At 54.4% G+C, this 18,763-nt stretch overlaps 6 protein-coding genes across 6 annotated transcripts; 5 read left to right on the top strand and 1 right to left on the bottom strand.

The window, feature by feature from the left end:
• The first annotated feature begins 248 nt into the window (after positions 1–248).
• TRIREDRAFT_52829 (uncharacterized protein) lies at positions 249–2,107 on the top strand. Its single transcript, XM_006969749.1, has 3 exons — positions 249–334; positions 440–519; positions 579–2,107. Exons 1-3 carry the CDS (start codon positions 284–286, stop codon positions 1,876–1,878), a joined length of 1,431 nt encoding a protein of 476 aa, XP_006969811.1. The 5' UTR covers positions 249–283; the 3' UTR covers positions 1,879–2,107.
• Positions 2,108–2,234: 127 nt separating this feature from the next.
• On the bottom strand, positions 2,235–4,143 carry TRIREDRAFT_82551 (glycosyltransferase family 62; the record flags this gene model as incomplete). The annotated part of the gene is made up of 5 exons (XM_006969732.1): positions 3,873–4,143; positions 3,105–3,784; positions 2,711–3,030; positions 2,547–2,642; positions 2,235–2,468 (listed from the first exon to the last, which is right to left on the bottom strand). The coding sequence occupies exons 1-5, from the start codon at positions 3,947–3,949 to the stop codon at positions 2,235–2,237; spliced, it is 1,407 nt and encodes a 468-aa protein (XP_006969794.1). The 5' UTR covers positions 3,950–4,143.
• Positions 4,144–4,606: 463 nt separating this feature from the next.
• TRIREDRAFT_124234 (adenylate cyclase associated protein) lies at positions 4,607–6,861 on the top strand. The gene is made up of 5 exons (XM_006969748.1): positions 4,607–4,938; positions 5,004–5,250; positions 5,323–5,645; positions 5,711–6,236; positions 6,296–6,861. Exons 1-5 carry the CDS (start codon positions 4,892–4,894, stop codon positions 6,737–6,739), a joined length of 1,587 nt encoding a protein of 528 aa, XP_006969810.1. The 5' UTR covers positions 4,607–4,891; the 3' UTR covers positions 6,740–6,861.
• A 563-nt stretch (positions 6,862–7,424) lies between these two features.
• On the top strand, positions 7,425–8,974 carry met2 (cystathionine beta-lyase; the record flags this gene model as incomplete). Its single annotated transcript, XM_006969747.1, has 2 exons — positions 7,425–8,827; positions 8,903–8,974. Exons 1-2 carry the CDS (start codon positions 7,580–7,582, stop codon positions 8,972–8,974), a joined length of 1,320 nt encoding a protein of 439 aa, XP_006969809.1. The 5' UTR covers positions 7,425–7,579.
• Positions 8,975–11,542: 2,568 nt separating this feature from the next.
• TRIREDRAFT_82544 (Ca2+ transporter) lies at positions 11,543–13,188 on the top strand (the record flags this gene model as incomplete). The annotated part of the gene is made up of 3 exons (XM_006969746.1): positions 11,543–11,789; positions 11,944–12,289; positions 12,387–13,188. Exons 1-3 carry the CDS (start codon positions 11,636–11,638, stop codon positions 13,186–13,188), a joined length of 1,302 nt encoding a protein of 433 aa, XP_006969808.1. The 5' UTR covers positions 11,543–11,635.
• Positions 13,189–14,262: 1,074 nt separating this feature from the next.
• Positions 14,263–18,257, top strand: TRIREDRAFT_82539 (uncharacterized protein; the record flags this gene model as incomplete). The annotated part of the gene is made up of 9 exons (XM_006969745.1): positions 14,263–14,281; positions 14,352–14,396; positions 14,510–16,530; positions 16,635–16,926; positions 17,006–17,160; positions 17,228–17,521; positions 17,589–17,879; positions 17,949–18,087; positions 18,160–18,257. The coding sequence occupies 9 exons, from the start codon at positions 14,263–14,265 to the stop codon at positions 18,255–18,257; spliced, it is 3,354 nt and encodes a 1,117-aa protein (XP_006969807.1).
• Between the last annotated feature and the right edge of the window lie 506 nt (positions 18,258–18,763).

Genomic DNA, 18,763 nt, shown 5'->3' with positions numbered 1-18,763 from the left:
TTCTTCTTGAACGAGTGAGCTTTGAAGTTATTCAATTAAGCGCATCTTTTGTTACCGGGGCGCTGCTTATAGAGGCATCTGCAAGTCGGCGCCTAACCGCATATGGGCAGTTATGTCATCATCCTTTCAGGTCACGGGTACCTTCGTCAGTCCTCCGTATCTCGCCCAGGACGCATCATCCCGTTTCAGACCATCTCTGCAAGTCTACGACATCAAGCGCTTTCATCGCGCGTTTGCCAATCTCCCCCCCTTGCACTCCAGGATTGTCTCGATCCTCGACATCATGGGCGCTCTTCTCTCTTTGCCGCTCCTTGCGGTACCGAGCGTGAGCACGGTATGTTCCATCCGCCTTGCGCCATGGAGACGACGCTCGAGCCCTGATAAACACGCCCAGAGCGTCATGTTTGTTGACCTCGACTTGCTGACTTGCGCCGTGTAGATAGTATCTTGCTTTGCCAGCTGCTGCGGCGCGGCAACATGCTCCATGGTCTGTAGCGCATGTGGCAAATGCGGCAACAGGTTCGATTCCGATACAACTCTCGCCATGCCTCTCTGATGCCTCGCTGACAGTTTCGCAGCATAGCTACGCGCATCGCCTACGCTCTACTTCTCCTCGTCAACTCGATCTTAGCATGGATCATGCTCACCGATTGGGCCATAGAGAAGCTCCAGCACCTCGCCCTTGATTACGTCAAAATCAACTGTCCCACGGGACAGTGCTATGGATGGCTCGCCGCTCACCGAATCAACTTTGCCCTCGGGCTTCTACACCTCATCTTCGCCGGTCTCCTTTTTGGCGTCAGATCCTCCAAGAGCCCACGGGCCGCTATACAAAATGGTTATTGGGGACCCAAGATCATTGCTTGGCTGGCACTGATCGTCATGTCTTTTCTCATCCCAGACAAGTTCTTCATGTTCTGGGGTAACTATGTCTCTTTCGCCGCTGCCATGCTCTTCCTCGTCCTCGGTCTCATCCTCCTCGTTGATTTGGCGCACACCTGGGCCGAGTACTGCCTGGCGCAGATTGAGGAGACCGACTCCAGGTTCTGGCGCTTCGTCCTCGTGGGCTCCACGTTGGGCATGTACTTGGCATCGATAGCCATGACGGTGGTCCAGTACATCTTTTTCGCTCAGGGGGGCTGCACAATGAACCAGGCCGCCATCACCGTCAACCTGCTCCTCTGGATCATCATATCCATTGTCTCGATCAACCCCACGGTCCAGGAGTACAACCCCAAGGCAGGCTTGGCCCAGGCTGCAATGGTGGCAGTCTACTGCACCTACCTGACGATGTCAGCTGTCTCCATGGAGCCTGATGATAAAAACTGCAACCCCCTGGTGCGCGCTCAGGGGACAAGGACTACCTCCGTCGTCATCGGAGCCATCGTGACAATGCTCACCGTTGCTTACACCACTACTCGTGCGGCTACCCAAAGCCTTGGACTGGGAGGTAACGGTGACGCCATTCGACTACCGGAAGATGACGAACACGATCTGGTTACGCAGCAGCCTATGGAGCGCCGTGCCATGCGAGCCGAGGTCCTGCGCCGTGCTGTCGAGGAGGGCAGTCTGCCGGCCGATGCGCTATTGTCAGACGACGAGAGCGACGATGGCGCAGACCACCCTCATGACGACGAGAGATCCAGCACCCAGTACAACTACTCAATGTTCCACATCATCTTCTTCCTGGCCACGGCATGGGTGTCGACACTACTCACGCTCAACTACGAAGAGGCCACTCGAGACGGCCAATTCGCCACGGTTGGCCGCACATATGGTGCCAGCTGGGTCAAGATTGTCAGCGCTTGGATCTGCCACGGCATGTATATCTGGACGCTTGTTGCGCCCATTCTGCTTCCCGATCGCTTCGACAATTAATTCCTCGAGGCCATTGGTGCAATTCTGTTGAAGTACCTCCCATGGTCAGGCCGCAAAAGGGGCAGGATGGAAGCAGCGGACCAGGCTGGTCAAGCTCCGCCTGTTGACCGTGTCTGGGTTGTGAATTTTCAAGCGACGGAGTTCAGCTCATCATATTGGATCATTAGGGAATTGTTGGTTTTTGAGTGTCCTTCTGGCATGCGTTATATTAAATTAGATTCTGCTTGTTGCTGGCGACGACCCGGTTGAGGGGCGAGATGTATGTTGCATCCGTATATATAGTATAGGAAACCGTAACGGCGCGAAATAAATTCGATTTTTACTCCAAATGATCCCCCAGGCCCATGCTCAGTTCTTTAGTTCTTTTGCCCTTCCATGGCCCCCGCGGCCTTTGCGGCTGCGCCCTGGTTCACCCCAGCAGCAGCAGCCTCTTTATCGCCTCCGCGATCCTGCAACTTGAGATCCTGCATCTGCTGCTTGTCCTGCTCCCACTGGCTGTTGGCATCGCCAAACTCTTCTTTGATCTGCGCTTCCTTCTTCTTCCTCTCTTCCTCTTCCTTTTCGCGAGCAATCCGTTCTCTTTCCATTTCCTGCAGCGAAACCGTCATTAGCATATTAAGACTACTTCCCACGATATGCATCAAGAAAAGAAGTGTAAAAACACGTACCTCCATATGCTTGATATCGTCAACACTAGGTTCATACAAATGCCAGATAGTATAATGCGGCAGGCCAACAACGGAAAAGTGCATACGCTTCGCCATCTAGAGCAAGCTTTGTCAGTCAAACTCTCCCTGCATCATCTCACGCGCAAAACATGACTCGACTTTACCTTGCCGAAACCCTCCGTCTCAGCGTGCTTCTCAAAGCTAAACGCCGGGAAATGAACGCCCGCGCGGAAGACCTTTGCTTTGGCCAGGATGCTGACACCGCCGACTCCGTCGATTTCCATTTCCATATCAGGGTCGCCGTAGGGGTCGCGCAGGTAGGCAAGATGCGGCCTCCAGGTGGCATACTCGGCGTAGCCTTCGACAATAACGGCGTCTTCGTCCAGAGTATCGGCCAGCGCGAGCGCGGTCTCGGATTCCTGCCACGAGTTCAGATCGTAGGGCTGCTCGCCGCCGAGCCAGTCCGGAAGGGGACGCCAGACATCTACGGGGTTACTGTTAGTATCGTTTGAGAGGGAGGGAGGAGTATCCATTGTCGAGTGCCAGGAAAGAACATACTGGGAACAATGACGTCTTTGTTATGCCTCATCAGATCCTCCAAAATGGTAAAGGGTGCGGTCTCAACATCCACATCACGCCAGTATACCCAAGAATGGTATGGCCGCAGAGCAGCGCTGAGAAGCCAATTGCGCGCCTGAGCCATGAGCTTTCTGCGGCTTGCCTGAGCAGCGAATCCGTGACGGCTTTCCACGTCCTGGTTCACCTTTTGGCCAAAGTCCTTTTCGATAATGGAGATTTCTCCGTATGGCTGCTTGGGGTCCGGATCGGCCTGGATGGCCTCCAAATGCTCCGTCAGGGATTCCAGCGTGTGGTCCTTGGAGTCGGAGACGAGGAACGCGAGATCGATCAGGTTGTGAGGATACGTAAAGTTCTTCAGATGGGAGAAGAACATGGGCAGGTGCTGCTCGGCATCTCGAAGAGGGACGCAGAGGAGGATTCGCTCCTCGCGCTCCCAGCCGCGCGCGGTGCCCTGGACGTTGGAGAGGTCGTAGTATCGGACCGTTTCGAGCTTCAGGTCATCGTATCCAGACAAGATGCCGAGCGAGATGAGGGAGGCGACAGATCGGGGCTGGCCGAACCAGAGGACGAGGACGAGGATGACAACAACTGCTATGCCGACGCGAATCGCTGTCCTCTTGCGTTTCCTGTGGGGAGGGAGCGTGGCTCTTGGCTGGAACCTGCGGGCATCGACTGGTTAGCTGGCAAACGCCGCAATTGGCGTTGGATGGCCATGTTGAAGCCTCAACGAGCGACGAATAATCGCACCTGTGGGGAGAAATCTCGAAGGTGTCGGCGCGCGGATATCCATTCGAAAAGCCGCTGGAGTGATGCCGTGGCATCATGATGGAGGCGCAGGCGTGCTTATGAAAACATCTAAAGAGAAATCCTGCTTTGATCTGTCGCGCTCTTCCCACCTGCGTGACTGAAGCTGGGCGATTGATCGCGGGACTTGGTTGGATTTTCTGTGTGGCAAGGCAAGGCAAGGAGGCAGAGCCCGAGCGAAATGTAACGTGTTGGAGTGCTTTCCTCGTATTGATTCGGAGTGTCCCAGCGAAAGACCCCTTGAATCGTTCTTTGGCGGCCAATCTACGAAAAAGTGCTAGCTCGAATCTGCAACATGGCTCGCAAATATTCACCCAGATAGGCGACGAAAAAAATGGCACCTATTTATAGCTGTAGCCACTGGGATGCTCAGGCAAATCAGGATTAAAAGCATATATTATCTATAGTATATAAATTCACAGAAGCAATAAACATTCACAAGCAAAGAGAATCGCATAGATAAAAAATGATAGTGTTTATTCGAAGATGTCACAGGAAACAGGTAGGCATCAAGTCCCTGTCAGCGATCTCGCTGGCGTTTGCAGCCAGGCATCCAGGTATCTCGTACCTGGACCAGCGTCGGATAAAAGATCTTCAGGCTTCCAAACAGTTGCCTGTCAAGCCTGTCTCAAGTCCCTGCACTGAGAACTCGGGAGCCTTGCTGGTGGGAGTCTCCCATTGTTCCAGGTATGTACTAGGTAGCTGCTACCTGGCACTAGCGCCACCTACGAACCCCTCCAAAGGAGTTTCAGGCAATGATTTAGGCGGTGCCGCCAATCAGCAAGCTATCGCGTACTTAAGCTACTGCTGGGCCAGGAGTTCGTCACTGTCAGTTGCGGCCACGAACAACGTACTCGTAATATCCTCATGCGTTTCTTTCCTCCTGTCCAACATCCACAGCAAGCTGCCGCATAGCCCTCCTAATCGCATTCGCGAACCCTGTTTGTTCAACAACCGCCGCCATGGCTGCCCCAAACAACATGCATAATCTTACAACCCTCATCAAACGGTAGGTAACTTGCAACGTCCGTCATCCCCCCCGATGGTCCTCCAGCTTGGCTGATATTCTGGCAGACTTGAAGCCGCAACATCACGCCTCGAGGACATCGCGTCGTCAACGGAGCTTCCCAAAGATGTCCCCGGCCTCGGACAGACTGCGACGGCCGCATCGGAACCGGCTGCGGCACCACCACCCCCGGCACTCGAGGAGCCTCAGGAGGCGCTGCCCGAATCGATAGAGGATTTCGACAATTTCCTCAACACCAGCCTCGACAAGTATGTCAAGCTCAGCAACCAGCTGGGAGGGGCTGTTGCCCAGCAAGTCTGTTTCTTCCTCCTCAACAACCTGACACGACAAAAACAGGAGAGCTAACCTTGTTGCGCTACTATGCAGGCCGCCGAGGTTCTCAGGGGCTTTCAGGAACAGCGCAAGTTCCTGCTCATCGCTTCCAAGGCCGCGAAGCCGTCGACCTCTGGATCAAGCCTAGTCGTCTACCAGAACCTGCTGAAGCCCATCACGGAAGCACTCATGGCCGCGACCGAGATCAAGGAGAACAACCGACCCGATCCAATGTATAGCAACTTGAGCGCTGTTGCGGATGGAATCATGGTTCTGGGCTGGGTGACCATTGACCGCCGCCCTTACAACCATGTTGAAGAGTCCTTGAGCGCTGCGCAGTTCTTTGGCAACAGGGTGCTCAAGGAGCAGAAGGACAAGTATGCGCCTACAATTTCCGGGCCAGGAATGATGAACAAGCAGCTAACCATGTTGTGTGCTACAGCGATCCCAGACAGGTGGAGTGGGTGCAAGCATTCTACCAGATCTTCCATGACCTCGGCGACTACATCAAGCAGCATCACCCGTCAGGCGTGGCCTGGAACCCCCGAGGAGAGCCTGCCGAAGAAGTTGCGAAATCGCTGGATTCCAGCAAAGAAACACAGCGGCCCGCTGCCATTGCCGGCCCTTCTGCCGGCGGCGCTCCCCCGCCCCCTCCCCCGCCTCCGCCGCCGGGCCCGGCTCCTGTGCTGGACATTGGATCTGATTCCGCAAAGCCATCTGCGGGAGCGCCTGCTGGGGGCTTCGGGGCCGTGTTTTCCGAGCTCAACCGAGGTGAGGATGTCACCAAGGGCCTGCGTAAGGTGGACAGGTCGGAGATGACGCACAAGAACCCGGCTCTGCGCGCAGGATCCACAGTCTCGGACGGCGCCAGAGCAAAGAGCCCCGTTCCCGGCAAGAAGCCCAAGCCTGAGAGCATGAGGGCCAAGAAGCCCGCCAGGAAGGTTCTCGAGGCCAACAAGTGGACTGTGGTATGTAAACCTGGCAACGGACGCGGCGAGATTGTTGTGCGCTGACTCAAGAACCGCAGGAAAACTTTGAGAAAGAGGCACAGCCCGTGGAGATTGAGGCATCCATCACCCACTCCGTGCTGATCAGCAGGTGCAACAACACCACGGTCATTATCAAGGGCAAGGCGAACCAAGTCACTGTCGAGAACTCGACGCGGCTGTCTCTCGTTGTCGACTCTCTCGTCTCCACGGTGGACGTGGTCAAGGCGAACAACTTTGCGCTCCAGGTGCTCGGCACGGTGCCAACCGTCATGCTCGACCAGGTCGACAGCGCGCAGGTCTACCTCAGCAAAGAGAGCACAACCACCAAGCTCTTCACCAGCAAGAGCGACGGTATCAACCTGAACATCCTGGCCGGACCTGACGACGACTACAAGGAGGTGCCGCTGCCTTCTCAGATCTGCTCGTACTACAGCGAGGAAAAGGGCGAGTTGGTGAGCGAGATTGTGGCCCATGCCGGCTAAGAGGAGCAACTGGCGGGAACCATACCTACCTACTACTTACGGACAGTCGGTATATACGGTCCATATACATACAACCACTATATTCAGGTAGAGATTAGAATTGAATATGGCTACATGGATTTACACAACAAGCAGCGCAATTGATATTTGATTTGCTTTAACCAATCATTATGCGAGAGCACAAACAGCATCGTTCAACCTCTAGTACTTCACTGCTTTAGCGCTGATACCCCAGTAAGAAGCTCCAGCTGGTTGACGAGATCCAGTGCTGACTCACTCCTCCGCAATTCAACTCTGGTACGTATTGATAGGGACCTCGGGTAAAGCGCGGCAGAATGCCCACCCCCAGAAAAAATGCCGATGGTGTGATTTGTGCTTGCGCGGGTCGGGCTGCCGGTATCGCAGCGCTATGCCGGATGGAGCAACAACAGCCCCTCTACTTGTCATTCTCCAGATGATTGCGACTTGACCGGTTGGGCCAATTGCCTCCCCCACAGCGCCGATGCTGGCTTGCTTGTTGCTGAAGCATCCTGATCTTGTTTGACTTTTGCCTCGTCGATTCATCCTCTTCCTCTCCATCTCGCTTTATTTCGAAAAGAGTGCAACCCTCGAATCATCAATTGCATTCCCATCTTCCATCGGCTTGGCGACTTGTTGGAGTCCTCTTCATACATAACCCATCAACCCCAATTCTCTCATACTGGGCATTGCTGTCGGGCTGTACGGGAAACTGCACAGTGTATGCTGTAGTCGTCAAACGAACCACCACAGCTGGGCAGACGACATTGCAGTCCTCTCTACCCGATTTATCCTATCCTTTATACTCATATATCCTCCAACATGGCAGCCCCCTTTGCCGACGGCCAACCCGGCAAGTCTGCCAGTCCCCTCCAGCGTCTCGACCTCGACGGCCACAACCTCCCACCATCACCCGCGCCATCGAGCCCTCGAAACGGACGGCGTCGCTATGCTCTCGCGACAGAGCTTGTCTATACCGAGGGCAAAGACCAGTATGGCGCTTCCAGCACGCCCATCTACCAGTCTGCGACGTTCAAGCAGACCTCGGCCAGCGGTGGCCAGCAGGAGTACGACTATACGAGATCCGGCAACCCTACACGCACTCACCTCGAGCGTCACCTGGCCAAGATTATGAATGCCAACAGGGCGCTGGCTGTCAGCTCCGGAATGGGCGCCCTCGACGTCATCTCGCGACTCCTGCGTCCTGGCGACGAGGTCATCACGGGCGACGACCTCTACGGCGGCACGCACCGATTGCTCACATATCTGGCGACCAACCAGCAGATTGTCGTGCACCACGTTGACACGACAGATGTCAATGCGGTAAAGGAGCGCTTGTCAGAAAAGACGACCATGGTTCTTCTCGAGACCCCTACAAATCCTCTCATCAAGATCGTGGATATCCCATCAATCGCGCGGCTAGCGCACGAGGTCAACGAAAAGGCGCTCGTGGTGGTTGACAACACGATGCTCTCCCCCATGCTCTTCAACCCTCTCGACGTCGGTGCGGACATTGTGTATGAGTCGGGAACCAAATACCTGTCTGGCCACCACGACATCATGGCCGGTGTGATTGCCTGCAACGATGCGGCAATTGGCGACAAACTATACTTTACAATCAACTCAACGGGCTGCGGGCTGTCGCCCAACGACTCCTTCCTCCTTATGAGGGGAGTGAAGACGCTGGCCATCCGCATGGAAAAGCAGCAGGCCAATGCCCAAGCAATTGCCGAGTTCCTGGAAGCACATGGGTTCCGAGTGCGATACCCTGGTCTCAAGTCTCACCCGCAGTATGACCTGCATTGGGCTACTGCGAGAGGAGCCGGAGCGGTTTTGTCGTTTGAGACGGGTGACCCGGCCATCTCGCAGCGCATCGTCGAGGCGACCCGTCTGTGGACCATCAGCGTCAGCTTTGGGTGCGTCAACAGCCTGATTAGCATGCCTTGCCAGATGAGCCACGCCAGCATCGACGCCAAGACGCGGGCAGAACGGCAGATGCCCGAGGATATTATCCGGCTGTGTGTCGGTATCGAAGATGCCAGCGATTTGATAGACGACTTGTCCCGTGCTGTAGGTTTCCCTCTCATGCCCGCCCGGTCAGCTCCCTCTTGCGTTGCCAGATGACTAACTTTTTGTCTTGTTTAGCTTGTTCAAGCTGGTGCTGTGACGGTGACTCTGGATGGGTTCCATGCCGTTGAGCCGTCTCCATCGCCATGAGCGCTGTAGTTTGGACGAAGTAAAAGGGGGACGGCAAAGAGTGACGGGTTTTGCATTTGCTGCGTGGGCGGGCCTACAATGTAACCACAGCTTTGGTTCGCAATTGTGCGATCAGGGGTCATCATTTTCACATCATACCAAGGTACTTGAGATTTGGGAGAGCTTCCAGACGATTTAAAACCAAACAAAAAAGAGAAGCAGAAGACATACAGGAGATACTTAGGCTTCATGAATGGCAGAGGGCCTGGCAACAGCTAGTATTAGGAGTGTAGCCTTGCTTCATCAACATGATGACAACCTTGAGTACCTTGCCTTAGAAGACGCAAGACTGCAGAGATGCAGAGATGTAGAGATGCAAAGATGCAGACACCACCGGACTCCCCCCTGTCAATTCAACATCCTGATGTTGCATTCTCTCTGACAAGACGAGACGTCACCCACCGGCGCTGAGCAGGTTTTCCTGCCGCCGCTCATTATTAGCGCGCCGCATTCCAGTCGCATCACACCCCCAGCAAGAGCGAGTAGAGAAGACGAGCCCAAGGGCGGGAGGTAAAATTAGAGCTGCGAATTAAGGCACGAATAGCGCCGAGGCAGCCAACCGACGGGGTGGGCGCTAAAGGCATGCTTGTTTGTGTTAAGCTCTTTTGTTTCTTTCCAGGGGTGGTGACTGACTCTCCAGGGGGGGAGAGGGTTGGTTTCGAAGCAATTGGCTTGGATTTCTTCTCAGCCCAGCCAACTGCGTCGTATTGTATTTCAGCGCTTCGTAATCCTCGATGATTGCTTTGCTCGTATCATGCAACGGCGAGGGGGGGAGGACAAACAAATGAGGATATGCAGAACAAGAAACGTTGGATGGGTGAGAAAGTTGCTTTTTTGTTTCGTTCTACTGTGGCTCCCCTGAGAGGCCCATACTCTTGCTTGTTTTGTGCTCGACTCTTAATACTGTATCGAGATACCTAGGTATCCAGGTAAGCAGGACGAGTCAGGCAACCTGCTCGGCGATCTGGTACGAGTATTACTGTACATACATACAAGAGTCAATTGGCGCTCTCGTCTCCGTTTGATTAACCGCCTTCCAAGAGGGCTTGCGGTTGAGCAGCAGATGTTGACGACTCGAGGTACAGTATTCATGGCTTGAGGCTGACATGTCCACACGTTCTAGAAGCCCAAGGCCTGACTGCTGATGATGCGATGAGATTTTACGACCTTGTGCCCTATGTGTTACCTCAACAAACCAATTCAGCAGCAAGAGAAGCATCTTGCCGTCGGCGACTCCGCTCATTCACCATCACGGCATGCAAACTCTCATACTGTTCATGCTGTGTCCCGTGTGCCGTTTGTTGCGTCTCTCGCATCAATCACCCCTCCAGAGCAATATCTACTGTATTACTTTCTATGATTTCCATCTTCTTCCTGCTCCATCCACTCGCAGCCAAAAGCTGAGCCCGTGTGTACCATCCCCACCTCAGCGAGCATGGGTAATAGTATCGAGCGGCAGACACTCTCTCCATCATCCATGCATGCAGATGGAGCGCTCGTACTGTACATGATCCTTACAGGGACAAAGTGCGAGCAGCCTGACGCTGGGTCTTTGCACCACGGACTCTCGTTGGACGGTTCTGTTCCGTGAAGCCGGCCACCGACATTTTGCAGGGCCGGAACCCTGGAAATGCTGGCCCTCACTCACCAGTTGGCTGTCAGCTCTGCGTTTACTATTGCTCCTCGCCCGCCAGCCAGCCTCTTCTGTTTTCCGGCATTGGCCCCCCCGCGGCAACAAGATCCGTCGAATCCCAGCTGACGCCTCCCTGAGTGGTTGCCAGTCGAGACTATTCCCAGGCCCGGCATCTGCAGAGATGCTCTCCCCGGAGCCTGGCAAAAGGCCGTCGGGGGCCATCTGGAGCATGCCACGTCGTCGAGGGCCCCCCCATCGACCCCCCCCCCGGGCGTGAAGCCCTGCGCCACGACGCTCGTGAAGCCAGAGAAGATTTATTAGAAGCGCCCGCTGCCCAGAGCTGAAGCATGCAGGGTTATCAGAGACAGACGATCTCTAGCTCCTCTTCTGCGTCTTGTTCATTACTTGTACTAGTAGCAGCCCTCCCACGCCCCCAGGCGCCAAGCTGCCCTCCGCATAACATCGTGCTGCCTTGCTGTTGCTAGTCGATATTGCAGGTAGCCGCTCCTGTCCGGGCTCCCTCCCTCCCTCCCACACACCCTTTTGGGGGCACCTGGAGCTTGCGTAGCATCAGGTTTCAGACAGGAGAGAGAGACACGGGCCCCACTTGAATCAGAGCTCGCTTCGATCCGGCTTGATTCGACTGATTCAGGCTCGCTGCGATGGCTAGCCCAAGTCATCGCCGCCTCGGCTCGCAGCATCACGGCCAGCAGCGAAGCCTCGTCAACAACGACGACCTCGAGCCCGGCCCAGCTTACGACAAGACCTACGGCTCTCGTGATCGAGAGCGAGAGCGAGATCGAGACAGAGACAGAGACAGAGACAGAGACCGACAACGCCAGCGTGATCGAGAGCGAGAGCGGAATCGTGACCGTGATAGAGAGCGTCATCGAGAGCGAGAGCGCGATTCTGATCGAGAGCAGCTCCCACGCCCGTCCACCAGCCACGAGTACAAGCGCACCCGCTGGCGAAGCGAAAAAGGCCACGGCATGAAGCTCTTCAGAATCAAGTCCTCCGGCGAGAGCGGCCGCGGCGGCATTCACCCATGGCACTTTTTGCGCATCTGCTTCCGCTCCTCTTGCAAGGCCAGCGCCGCCATCAATGTGCTCTGGCCCATTGTTCCCGTCGCATTGGCTGTTCGATGTAAGTTGTTTGACCTCTCCGTGAAGCTGTCAAGAATCCTTTGCGATGCAGCAAGGGCACCGCATGCCCGGGAATTGGTGCCATGTTCGATTGCTTCAATGCGGCCAGACTTGCTGATTGTCGACTATCAAAATCCGCTTTGCCTTGCGTCTAGACACCCTGCCTGAAGATCACACCCTCATCTTCATTCTCTCCTACATCGCCATGGCACCCTGTGCCAACCTCATCGGATTCGCTGGTCAAGAGTTTGCCCGTAAAGTCCCCCATGTCTTTGGCGTGCTCATCGAGACGACGGTTGGCTCCATTGTCGAAATCATCCTCTTCATGGTCCTGCTCTCCATGAACCAATTCCTCGTCATCAAAGCCGCCATCCTCGGTTCGATTCTGGCCACCATGCTGCTCTGTCTGGGCTTCTGCTTCTTCGTCGGAGGCATCTATCACGAAGAGCAGACCTTTAGCGATACCATCAGTGAGGCCGGTAGCGGTTTGCTCCTTACGGCGTATGTATCTCCCCCCAACCCGCCTCGTCGAGCGACGGGAGATGGATTCTCCTTCCATGCTTGACTTTGATGTACACCAGCTTACCAGTGATCGCAGCGGTGTCGGGCTGGCTATTCCCACCGTCTTCTCCCACGGCCTCCCTGACGACAGCACGCTGACGACCGCGGAAATTTCTCATAAGACACTGAGCATCTCGCGCATCGTCTCCGTCCTCCTCATCATCGCGTACTGCGTCTATGTCTTCTTCCAGGCCCGAACCCACCATGGTATCTACCACGCCATCTTCGAGATGGATGAGGAGCGCGACCGTGACGGCCATAAGGACGCCGCCAAGGACAAGCTCACCATGACCGAGTGCATCATCGCATTGACCATCGCCGTTACCCTCGTCACCTTGATTGCCATCACCCTCGTGTTGCAGATTGAACACATCATCGAAAAGTCAAAGGTGTCCGATGCCTTCATGGGTCTTATCCTGGTTCCGCTGGTTGAAAAGTTCGCCGAGCACATCACGGCCATTGACGAAGCGTGGGACAACCAGATGAACTTTGCCCTGTCTCACGTCTTGGGCGCCACCCTTCAGACCGCCCTCTTCAACGCGCCCCTGGTCGTCATTGTCGCTTGGGGCCGCGGCAAGCTCCTGGATCTGGAGTTTGGCATCTTCGACCTGGTCATGCTCATCCTTGCCATCTTGACCGTCGGTCGCTTCTTGCAGGATCAGAAGAGCAACTACCTTGAGGGCTTCCTCCTGGTGACGCTGTACGTGGCCGTCGCGGTTTCTGCCTTTTACTATCCCAACCCGCCGCATGCTGAGGGTGCCGGTGCTGTGGGTGGTGAGGGTGACCACGGAGGCGCTGTGCCTGGCGAAGGCGGCCACGAGAGATTCCGCATCTTTTAACACCGAACAACCCGTTGCAGTGCCAGCATGGCGGTAACTGCGCCTCGTTGCTCGCAGCTCATGCTCTACACTCGTGAGAGCCTCAGAAGGGGTGATGGGGGAAGACACCGGTCTAAATGATTATGTATATGCATAGCGGGAAGGAAAGGAAGTTTGGGAGCATGTTGGAATCATTTGAGTGAGAGAGTAGTGTATTCTCTCAGTCTCTCTGTTTACACTGGCAAAAGCAATGGAATGTTGAGCAATGAGTACTGTCTGCAATAATAGATTGTATGTCTCGAAGCAATGAACTGGATAACGTGCTTTGTATCAGTAGAAGTGAGACCTTCGGCTCTACTAGATAAGTATTTTAGCACTCTTACCCTAGGTCACGTCATTTCCCATGGGCTTTTATGTGTCAACTGCATCCAATTGCTATCGGCGGTAGAAAATTTATCTTGAAAGCATGACTGTGCATGATTGGAGCAACACTGTTGAATCAATTGCTTGATACTCGTCAACCTGAGAGCCTCTGCCCTTTCTCGCGATGAGCTCTGAATCATCTTGAACTGCTCAATGTGAAATGTCGACTTGATTGGCTCGCACATCCCTTCCTCTAGGTAGGTACCTTTTAACACTGGCCCTGTGCTCTGTAGTACCTATCGGTCGGCCTAGGCCAAGCCCCGTTTCGCCGTCTCGTTGTTCCGGTAGCCGCCCATCAGAAAATCAGTGCAGCAGCAGTAACAACAGCCTCCGACCCTGGCCATGCACTCCATTCCACATCCACATCTATAGCCTTGACCTTAGCCTTGCGTCAATCTTGTGGCGCAAAAGGACCCCCAAAGCTTTGGTCTTTTGTCTCTCTTTCGCCTTTTACATACTTCCTTGACCGATCGCGCAACAACGAAGAAAACGAACCTCCACGACTTCTGTCCGACTCGCTCCCTCGGACGCACCGATGCTGCTCGCTCGACTCGCTCAACCACAGTGCCGTGTTCCAGGGCAGTACATCCCTTAGCAGTGCAGCGCCGCGCTCGAATGTAGTGCCTCGACCACACTCCGCTGTCGCAATCCAGACTCACCCCGCGGGTTGCCATGGACCGCGCAAGGAAGCGTACGTCTTGACGCTGCTCTTTGCGATCCTGCCGACGGCTTTGGATATGGGAGCTAACGGTGGATTCTAGGCGAGCTTCGGGCTCTGAATGAAAAGGCCTGGGAGGGCGACAAAGGTATGGAGGAGAATGGACATATATATATACATACATATATATCCATATGTCTATATATGCTTCGAAAAATCATGCTCGGTTGCTCATCTAATGGCTAACCCCTCCACCTCAAGGGCTCATCAACGTCAGCAGCTCGCTTGACTCGTCGCTCAAGAAGAACACAGCCTTCATCAAGCGTCTCCGGACCGCCATCAGCGCCGCAACCCTCTCGACGTTCCTGCAAGAGATTCGAACCCTGAGCCTGCACAAGTACCTATCCGAGATCATTTCCGCCTGCTATGAGGGCCTCTGTCGCCTCAAGACCCCCGGGGAAATTGATGCCGCCGTCGAGATCGTGAGCGCTCTCCACCAACGCTTCGGCCCTGCCGAGTTTACCGAGTATCTCACCTGGCTGCTCGGCAAGGGCATGGCCACACCCGACAAGAGCGTTCTCAAGACCTTGGCTGCCGAAGTGCGCGAGAAGGAGGAAAAGGAGCGCATCACCCGCCAGCGTGCTCTCCTCAGGGTCATTACCGAGCTCTGGCTCGTCGGCGTGCTACGGACCCTGGACGATGCCACCAAGCCAGACGATGCCACCAAAGGCGCTACCGGCAAGTCAGTCGAGCTCAAGACTCGAAGCAACTCCAAGCCTGGCGCCTCTGCAGACCCGTTCCCGCTCGAGGTTTTGAAAGATTTACTCGGCCACGACAGGGAGCACGCCAACCTGCCGCTGCTCGTCATCTTCGTCAAGGCTTTCAGCTGGGATATCTTGGGAGTTCGAACTACTACGCCTGAAAGCCGCAAGTCTGGAGAAGACGAAGCCTCGTCGACCCCTGAAGAGACCGCAGAATCCTCCGTCGAAGATCAACCGTTTACTCCCCCCGAACTGGCCGAAAAATTCAAGGAAGTCCTCAAGAAATACTTTGACGATGTCGCCAATCACATTGTGCGCGATCAAAAGTCGATTCACTCCCAAGCCCGGCGTAACGCTGAGGCCTATGTCAAGTCCGGAGAAGTCTTTGAAGATAGGCAAGCAAACTACGAGAAGCAAGTCAAGGCTCAGGATAGGCTTGTTGCCAATGCTCAGGTCATAGCCGATGTTATTGGCGCCGAAATGCCCAACCTGAAAGACTCCAACGATCCTCTTGCAGCCTCAAACAGCACCATCGGCTTGGTCAAGACTGGCGACTACCTACGATCCATGGCTGATGGTGCCGGCATCTGGGAAGATGAAGACGAACGCCGCTTCTACGAAAATCTGGTGGACCTCAAAGGAAAGGTCCCGGCCATCCTTCTCGAGGACGGCAAGAAGAAGAAGCAGGAGACTGAGGAGCAGAATGCCAAGAAGCCCGAATCTAGTACCGAGGGCGCAGAAGCTGCAAAAGCCCCAGAGCCAATTGACGATCAGTCAATGGCCATTGCGAACAAGACCATTGGAGCCCAGGTAGATGCCCTTTTGGCTCGCCTGCCCGACCTGACCAACAAGGAGATCATCGACCAGACGGCCATTGACTTTTGCTTTCTCAACTCCAAGGCGTCGCGCAACCGACTGGTCAAGGCGCTGACGGAGGTCCCAAAGGGACGGAGCGATTTGCTGCCGTCCTGGGCCCGTCTGGTTGCCACACTGGGCAGATATATGCCCGATGTCCCCAAGGGATTAGTCGACTATCTCGATGCCGAGTTTCGTAGCTTGCAGCGCCGCAAGGAAAAGGATTTTCTGGGCCAGGTCCGACTCAGCAACATTCGATACCTGGCAGAGCTCACCAAGTTTGGAGTAGTCCCTGAGCACGTTGTTTTCCACTGCCTCAAGGTCAGCCTCGACGACTTTTCTCGCATGAACATTGAGATTTTGTGCAACTTGATCGAAAATTGTGGCCGCTATCTTCTCAGGAACCCTGAAACAGCGCCGAGAATGGCCAGTTTTCTGGAGACGCTGCAGCGGAAGAAGTCTGTGCAGCATATTGGCCAGCCGGAGAGGATGCTCATTGACAACGCCGTGTACTTCGTTGATCCTCCAGAACGGCCTGCAATTGAGCAGAAAGAAAGGACTCCGATGGAGCTCTTTATCCGGAAGCTGATATATGGCGACATGACTAAACGGAATTATAGCAAGATTCTTAAGCAGATTCGCAGACTTCACTGGGAAGAAGCAGAGGTAAGCGCTCCTTGCTTTTTTTCCGTCAAGGCCTTGCTACATTCGTGTGTTGCAAATTTTGTATGTCCTCTGTTTCCGCTAACAGATGTCATTATCAACCTCAGGTCGTTGCCATTCTCGAAAAGGTCTTTTCTAAGCCTGGCAAAGTGAAATATGGAAACATCCATCTCCTCGGCATTCTCCTGAGCGCTCTCTACCGTCATCACCCACACTTTGTTGTCAGAGTCGTGGATAACGTTGTAGAGTCCATTTGCTTCGGGCTAGAGCAGAACGACTTCAGGTTCTCCCAGCGCCGCGTTGCCGAGGTCAAATACCTTGGCGAGCTCTACAACTACCGCATGTTGGAGCATCCGGTCATCTTTGACACCATGTACAAGATTTTGCTGTTTGGTTATAGTGAGACTCACCACCCTTTTATCCTTGCTGCAGGCAAACCGACCACAGCTTCTCGTCCCCGATTCTAACATTTTTGCAGGCGGACCACCTGTTCTGGGCAAGTATAACGCTTTTGATCCGCCGGACGACTTCTTCCGGATTCGCCTCATTTCCATCATGCTGGAAACCTGTGGCATGTTTTTCAACCGAGGTGCTGCTGGGAAGAAGCTCGACTACTTCCTCTCATTCTTCCAGGTGAGTCAAGTCAAGTCAATTGGGATGTGCTGCAATCGCGTGTGAGGCTAACCCATCACGTCGTCAGTATTACGTCCATACCAAAGCGCCCCTGCCGCTGGACATTGAGTTTCTTGTGCATGATACCTTTGCACTGACGAGGCCTCAATGGAAGTTTGTAGACGACATCGAGGAGGCGACCAAGGCTTTCCAGCTTGCCATTGCTCAGGACCAGAAGACTGCGGGAGTGGACAAAGTTGCGGAAGCAGACGACGCTACAAGTGGCGCCTCTTCCGAGGATGACAACGGTGATATGGATGACGTAGAAGCCGATGGCGACGGTGACGATGAAAGCGCTTCCGAGGAAGAAGAGGAAGCGGAGGTACGGCATAGCACCGCCCTCGAACAAGCCTCGTTGGACAGTTTTACTAACACTACAAATTTGACAGGATGGTGACAATGTCTCTGCCCACGAAAGCGAATACGAAGAGGCCATCATCGTCACCAGACAAGAAGAAGCTGTGGATCCCGAAGACGAAGCCGAGTTTGAACGAGAATACGCAAAGATGATGGCAGAGAGCCTTGAATCACGCAAGTTTGAGCGCAAACAGCTGTTTGACGTGCCGCTGCCCGTGCGGTCGAGAAACCGCGAACCGTCCATGTCTACCGGCACTGGGGAGACGCAGCAGAATGGCAAAATGGCATTCTCACTGATGACGAAAAGAGGCAACCGGCAACAGGTATGTTACTGTCACTGCCCCCTTGTTTATACAACCTTCTCTGGTGGTGAAAGCTGACGCAGCCATCAGACTCGGACCGTCGAACTACCTTCGGACTCGACATTTGCAATCGCTATGAAGACACAGCAGCAAGCAGAGAGAGAAGAACAGCAGCGAATCAAGAACCTTGTTCTGAACTATGACCTCCAACAGAGTGATGACCAAGACGGTGAGTGCACCAGCCTACCCTCTCGACCCTGGCCCTTCTTGCACGTAAACTCACTAACATGCCTGATGGTAGTCAATGACCGGCCGACAACGTTCTACCACAACCGGGTAGACAAACCGAACAAGGGCCAGCGTGTTCGGAAGCTGCAGCTCAGCGATGTGGATTGGTAGAAGCGTAGTGTCATAATGTCAGCCGATCAATAGGGCTGCACACGATGCTACTAGATCTGGACATCAGACAACAGCGAGCCTTCCCATTATAGGTACACAAGCCTATAGTCGCTTGGGAGGAAGCAAGATGCTGTAAGTTGTTGGGTGCAGTCATTGCATCTCAGCAGCAAGCACGCCGCCCCCTGACGATGAGAGCGATATGCGCAACTCAGCAGGGAAGATGGAAGCATGACTTGCCTTGCTATATGCATACCCTCTGGCACGAGACGCCGGAGTCCATTTGGTCAGGCCAATGCATTCGGACTGGAGGTATTTTTCTCGTACGGTTTGCCACTGCAGAAGGAAGAAGCAACGGCTGTTTTGCAACAATCACCGACGATTTTACCTTCAAGGCTATTGATGCAATCTACTGCCGGAATTTGGGAAATGAAAAATGCCAGCAAAGGAGATGATTTGAGTGGTAGGACTGGCACGGTGGTTATTGAGGGGGCTTGGTGAGGGCAAGT

Source organism: Trichoderma reesei, assembly GCF_000167675.1.
Source record: "Trichoderma reesei QM6a unplaced genomic scaffold TRIREscaffold_40, whole genome shotgun sequence".
Taxonomy (NCBI): domain Eukaryota; kingdom Fungi; phylum Ascomycota; class Sordariomycetes; order Hypocreales; family Hypocreaceae; genus Trichoderma; species Trichoderma reesei.
This window is presented reverse-complemented; position numbering and strand designations above follow the sequence as displayed.

Excerpts from the sequence above, each read along its gene's own strand:
- TRIREDRAFT_124234 (XM_006969748.1), top strand. The coding sequence starts at position 4,892 with ATGGCTGCCCCAAACAACATGCATAATCTTACAACCCTCATCAAACG. Across the intron at positions 4,939-5,003 it reads CTTACAACCCTCATCAAACG|ACTTGAAGCCGCAACATCAC; the intron begins GTAGGTAACTTG and ends ATATTCTGGCAG. Across the intron at positions 5,251-5,322 it reads GAGGGGCTGTTGCCCAGCAA|GCCGCCGAGGTTCTCAGGGG; the intron begins GTCTGTTTCTTC and ends GCTACTATGCAG.
- TRIREDRAFT_52829 (XM_006969749.1), top strand. The coding sequence starts at position 284 with ATGGGCGCTCTTCTCTCTTTGCCGCTCCTTGCGGTACCGAGCGTGAGC. Across the intron at positions 335-439 it reads CGGTACCGAGCGTGAGCACG|ATAGTATCTTGCTTTGCCAG; the intron begins GTATGTTCCATC and ends TGCGCCGTGTAG. Across the intron at positions 520-578 it reads TGTGGCAAATGCGGCAACAG|CATAGCTACGCGCATCGCCT; the intron begins GTTCGATTCCGA and ends ACAGTTTCGCAG.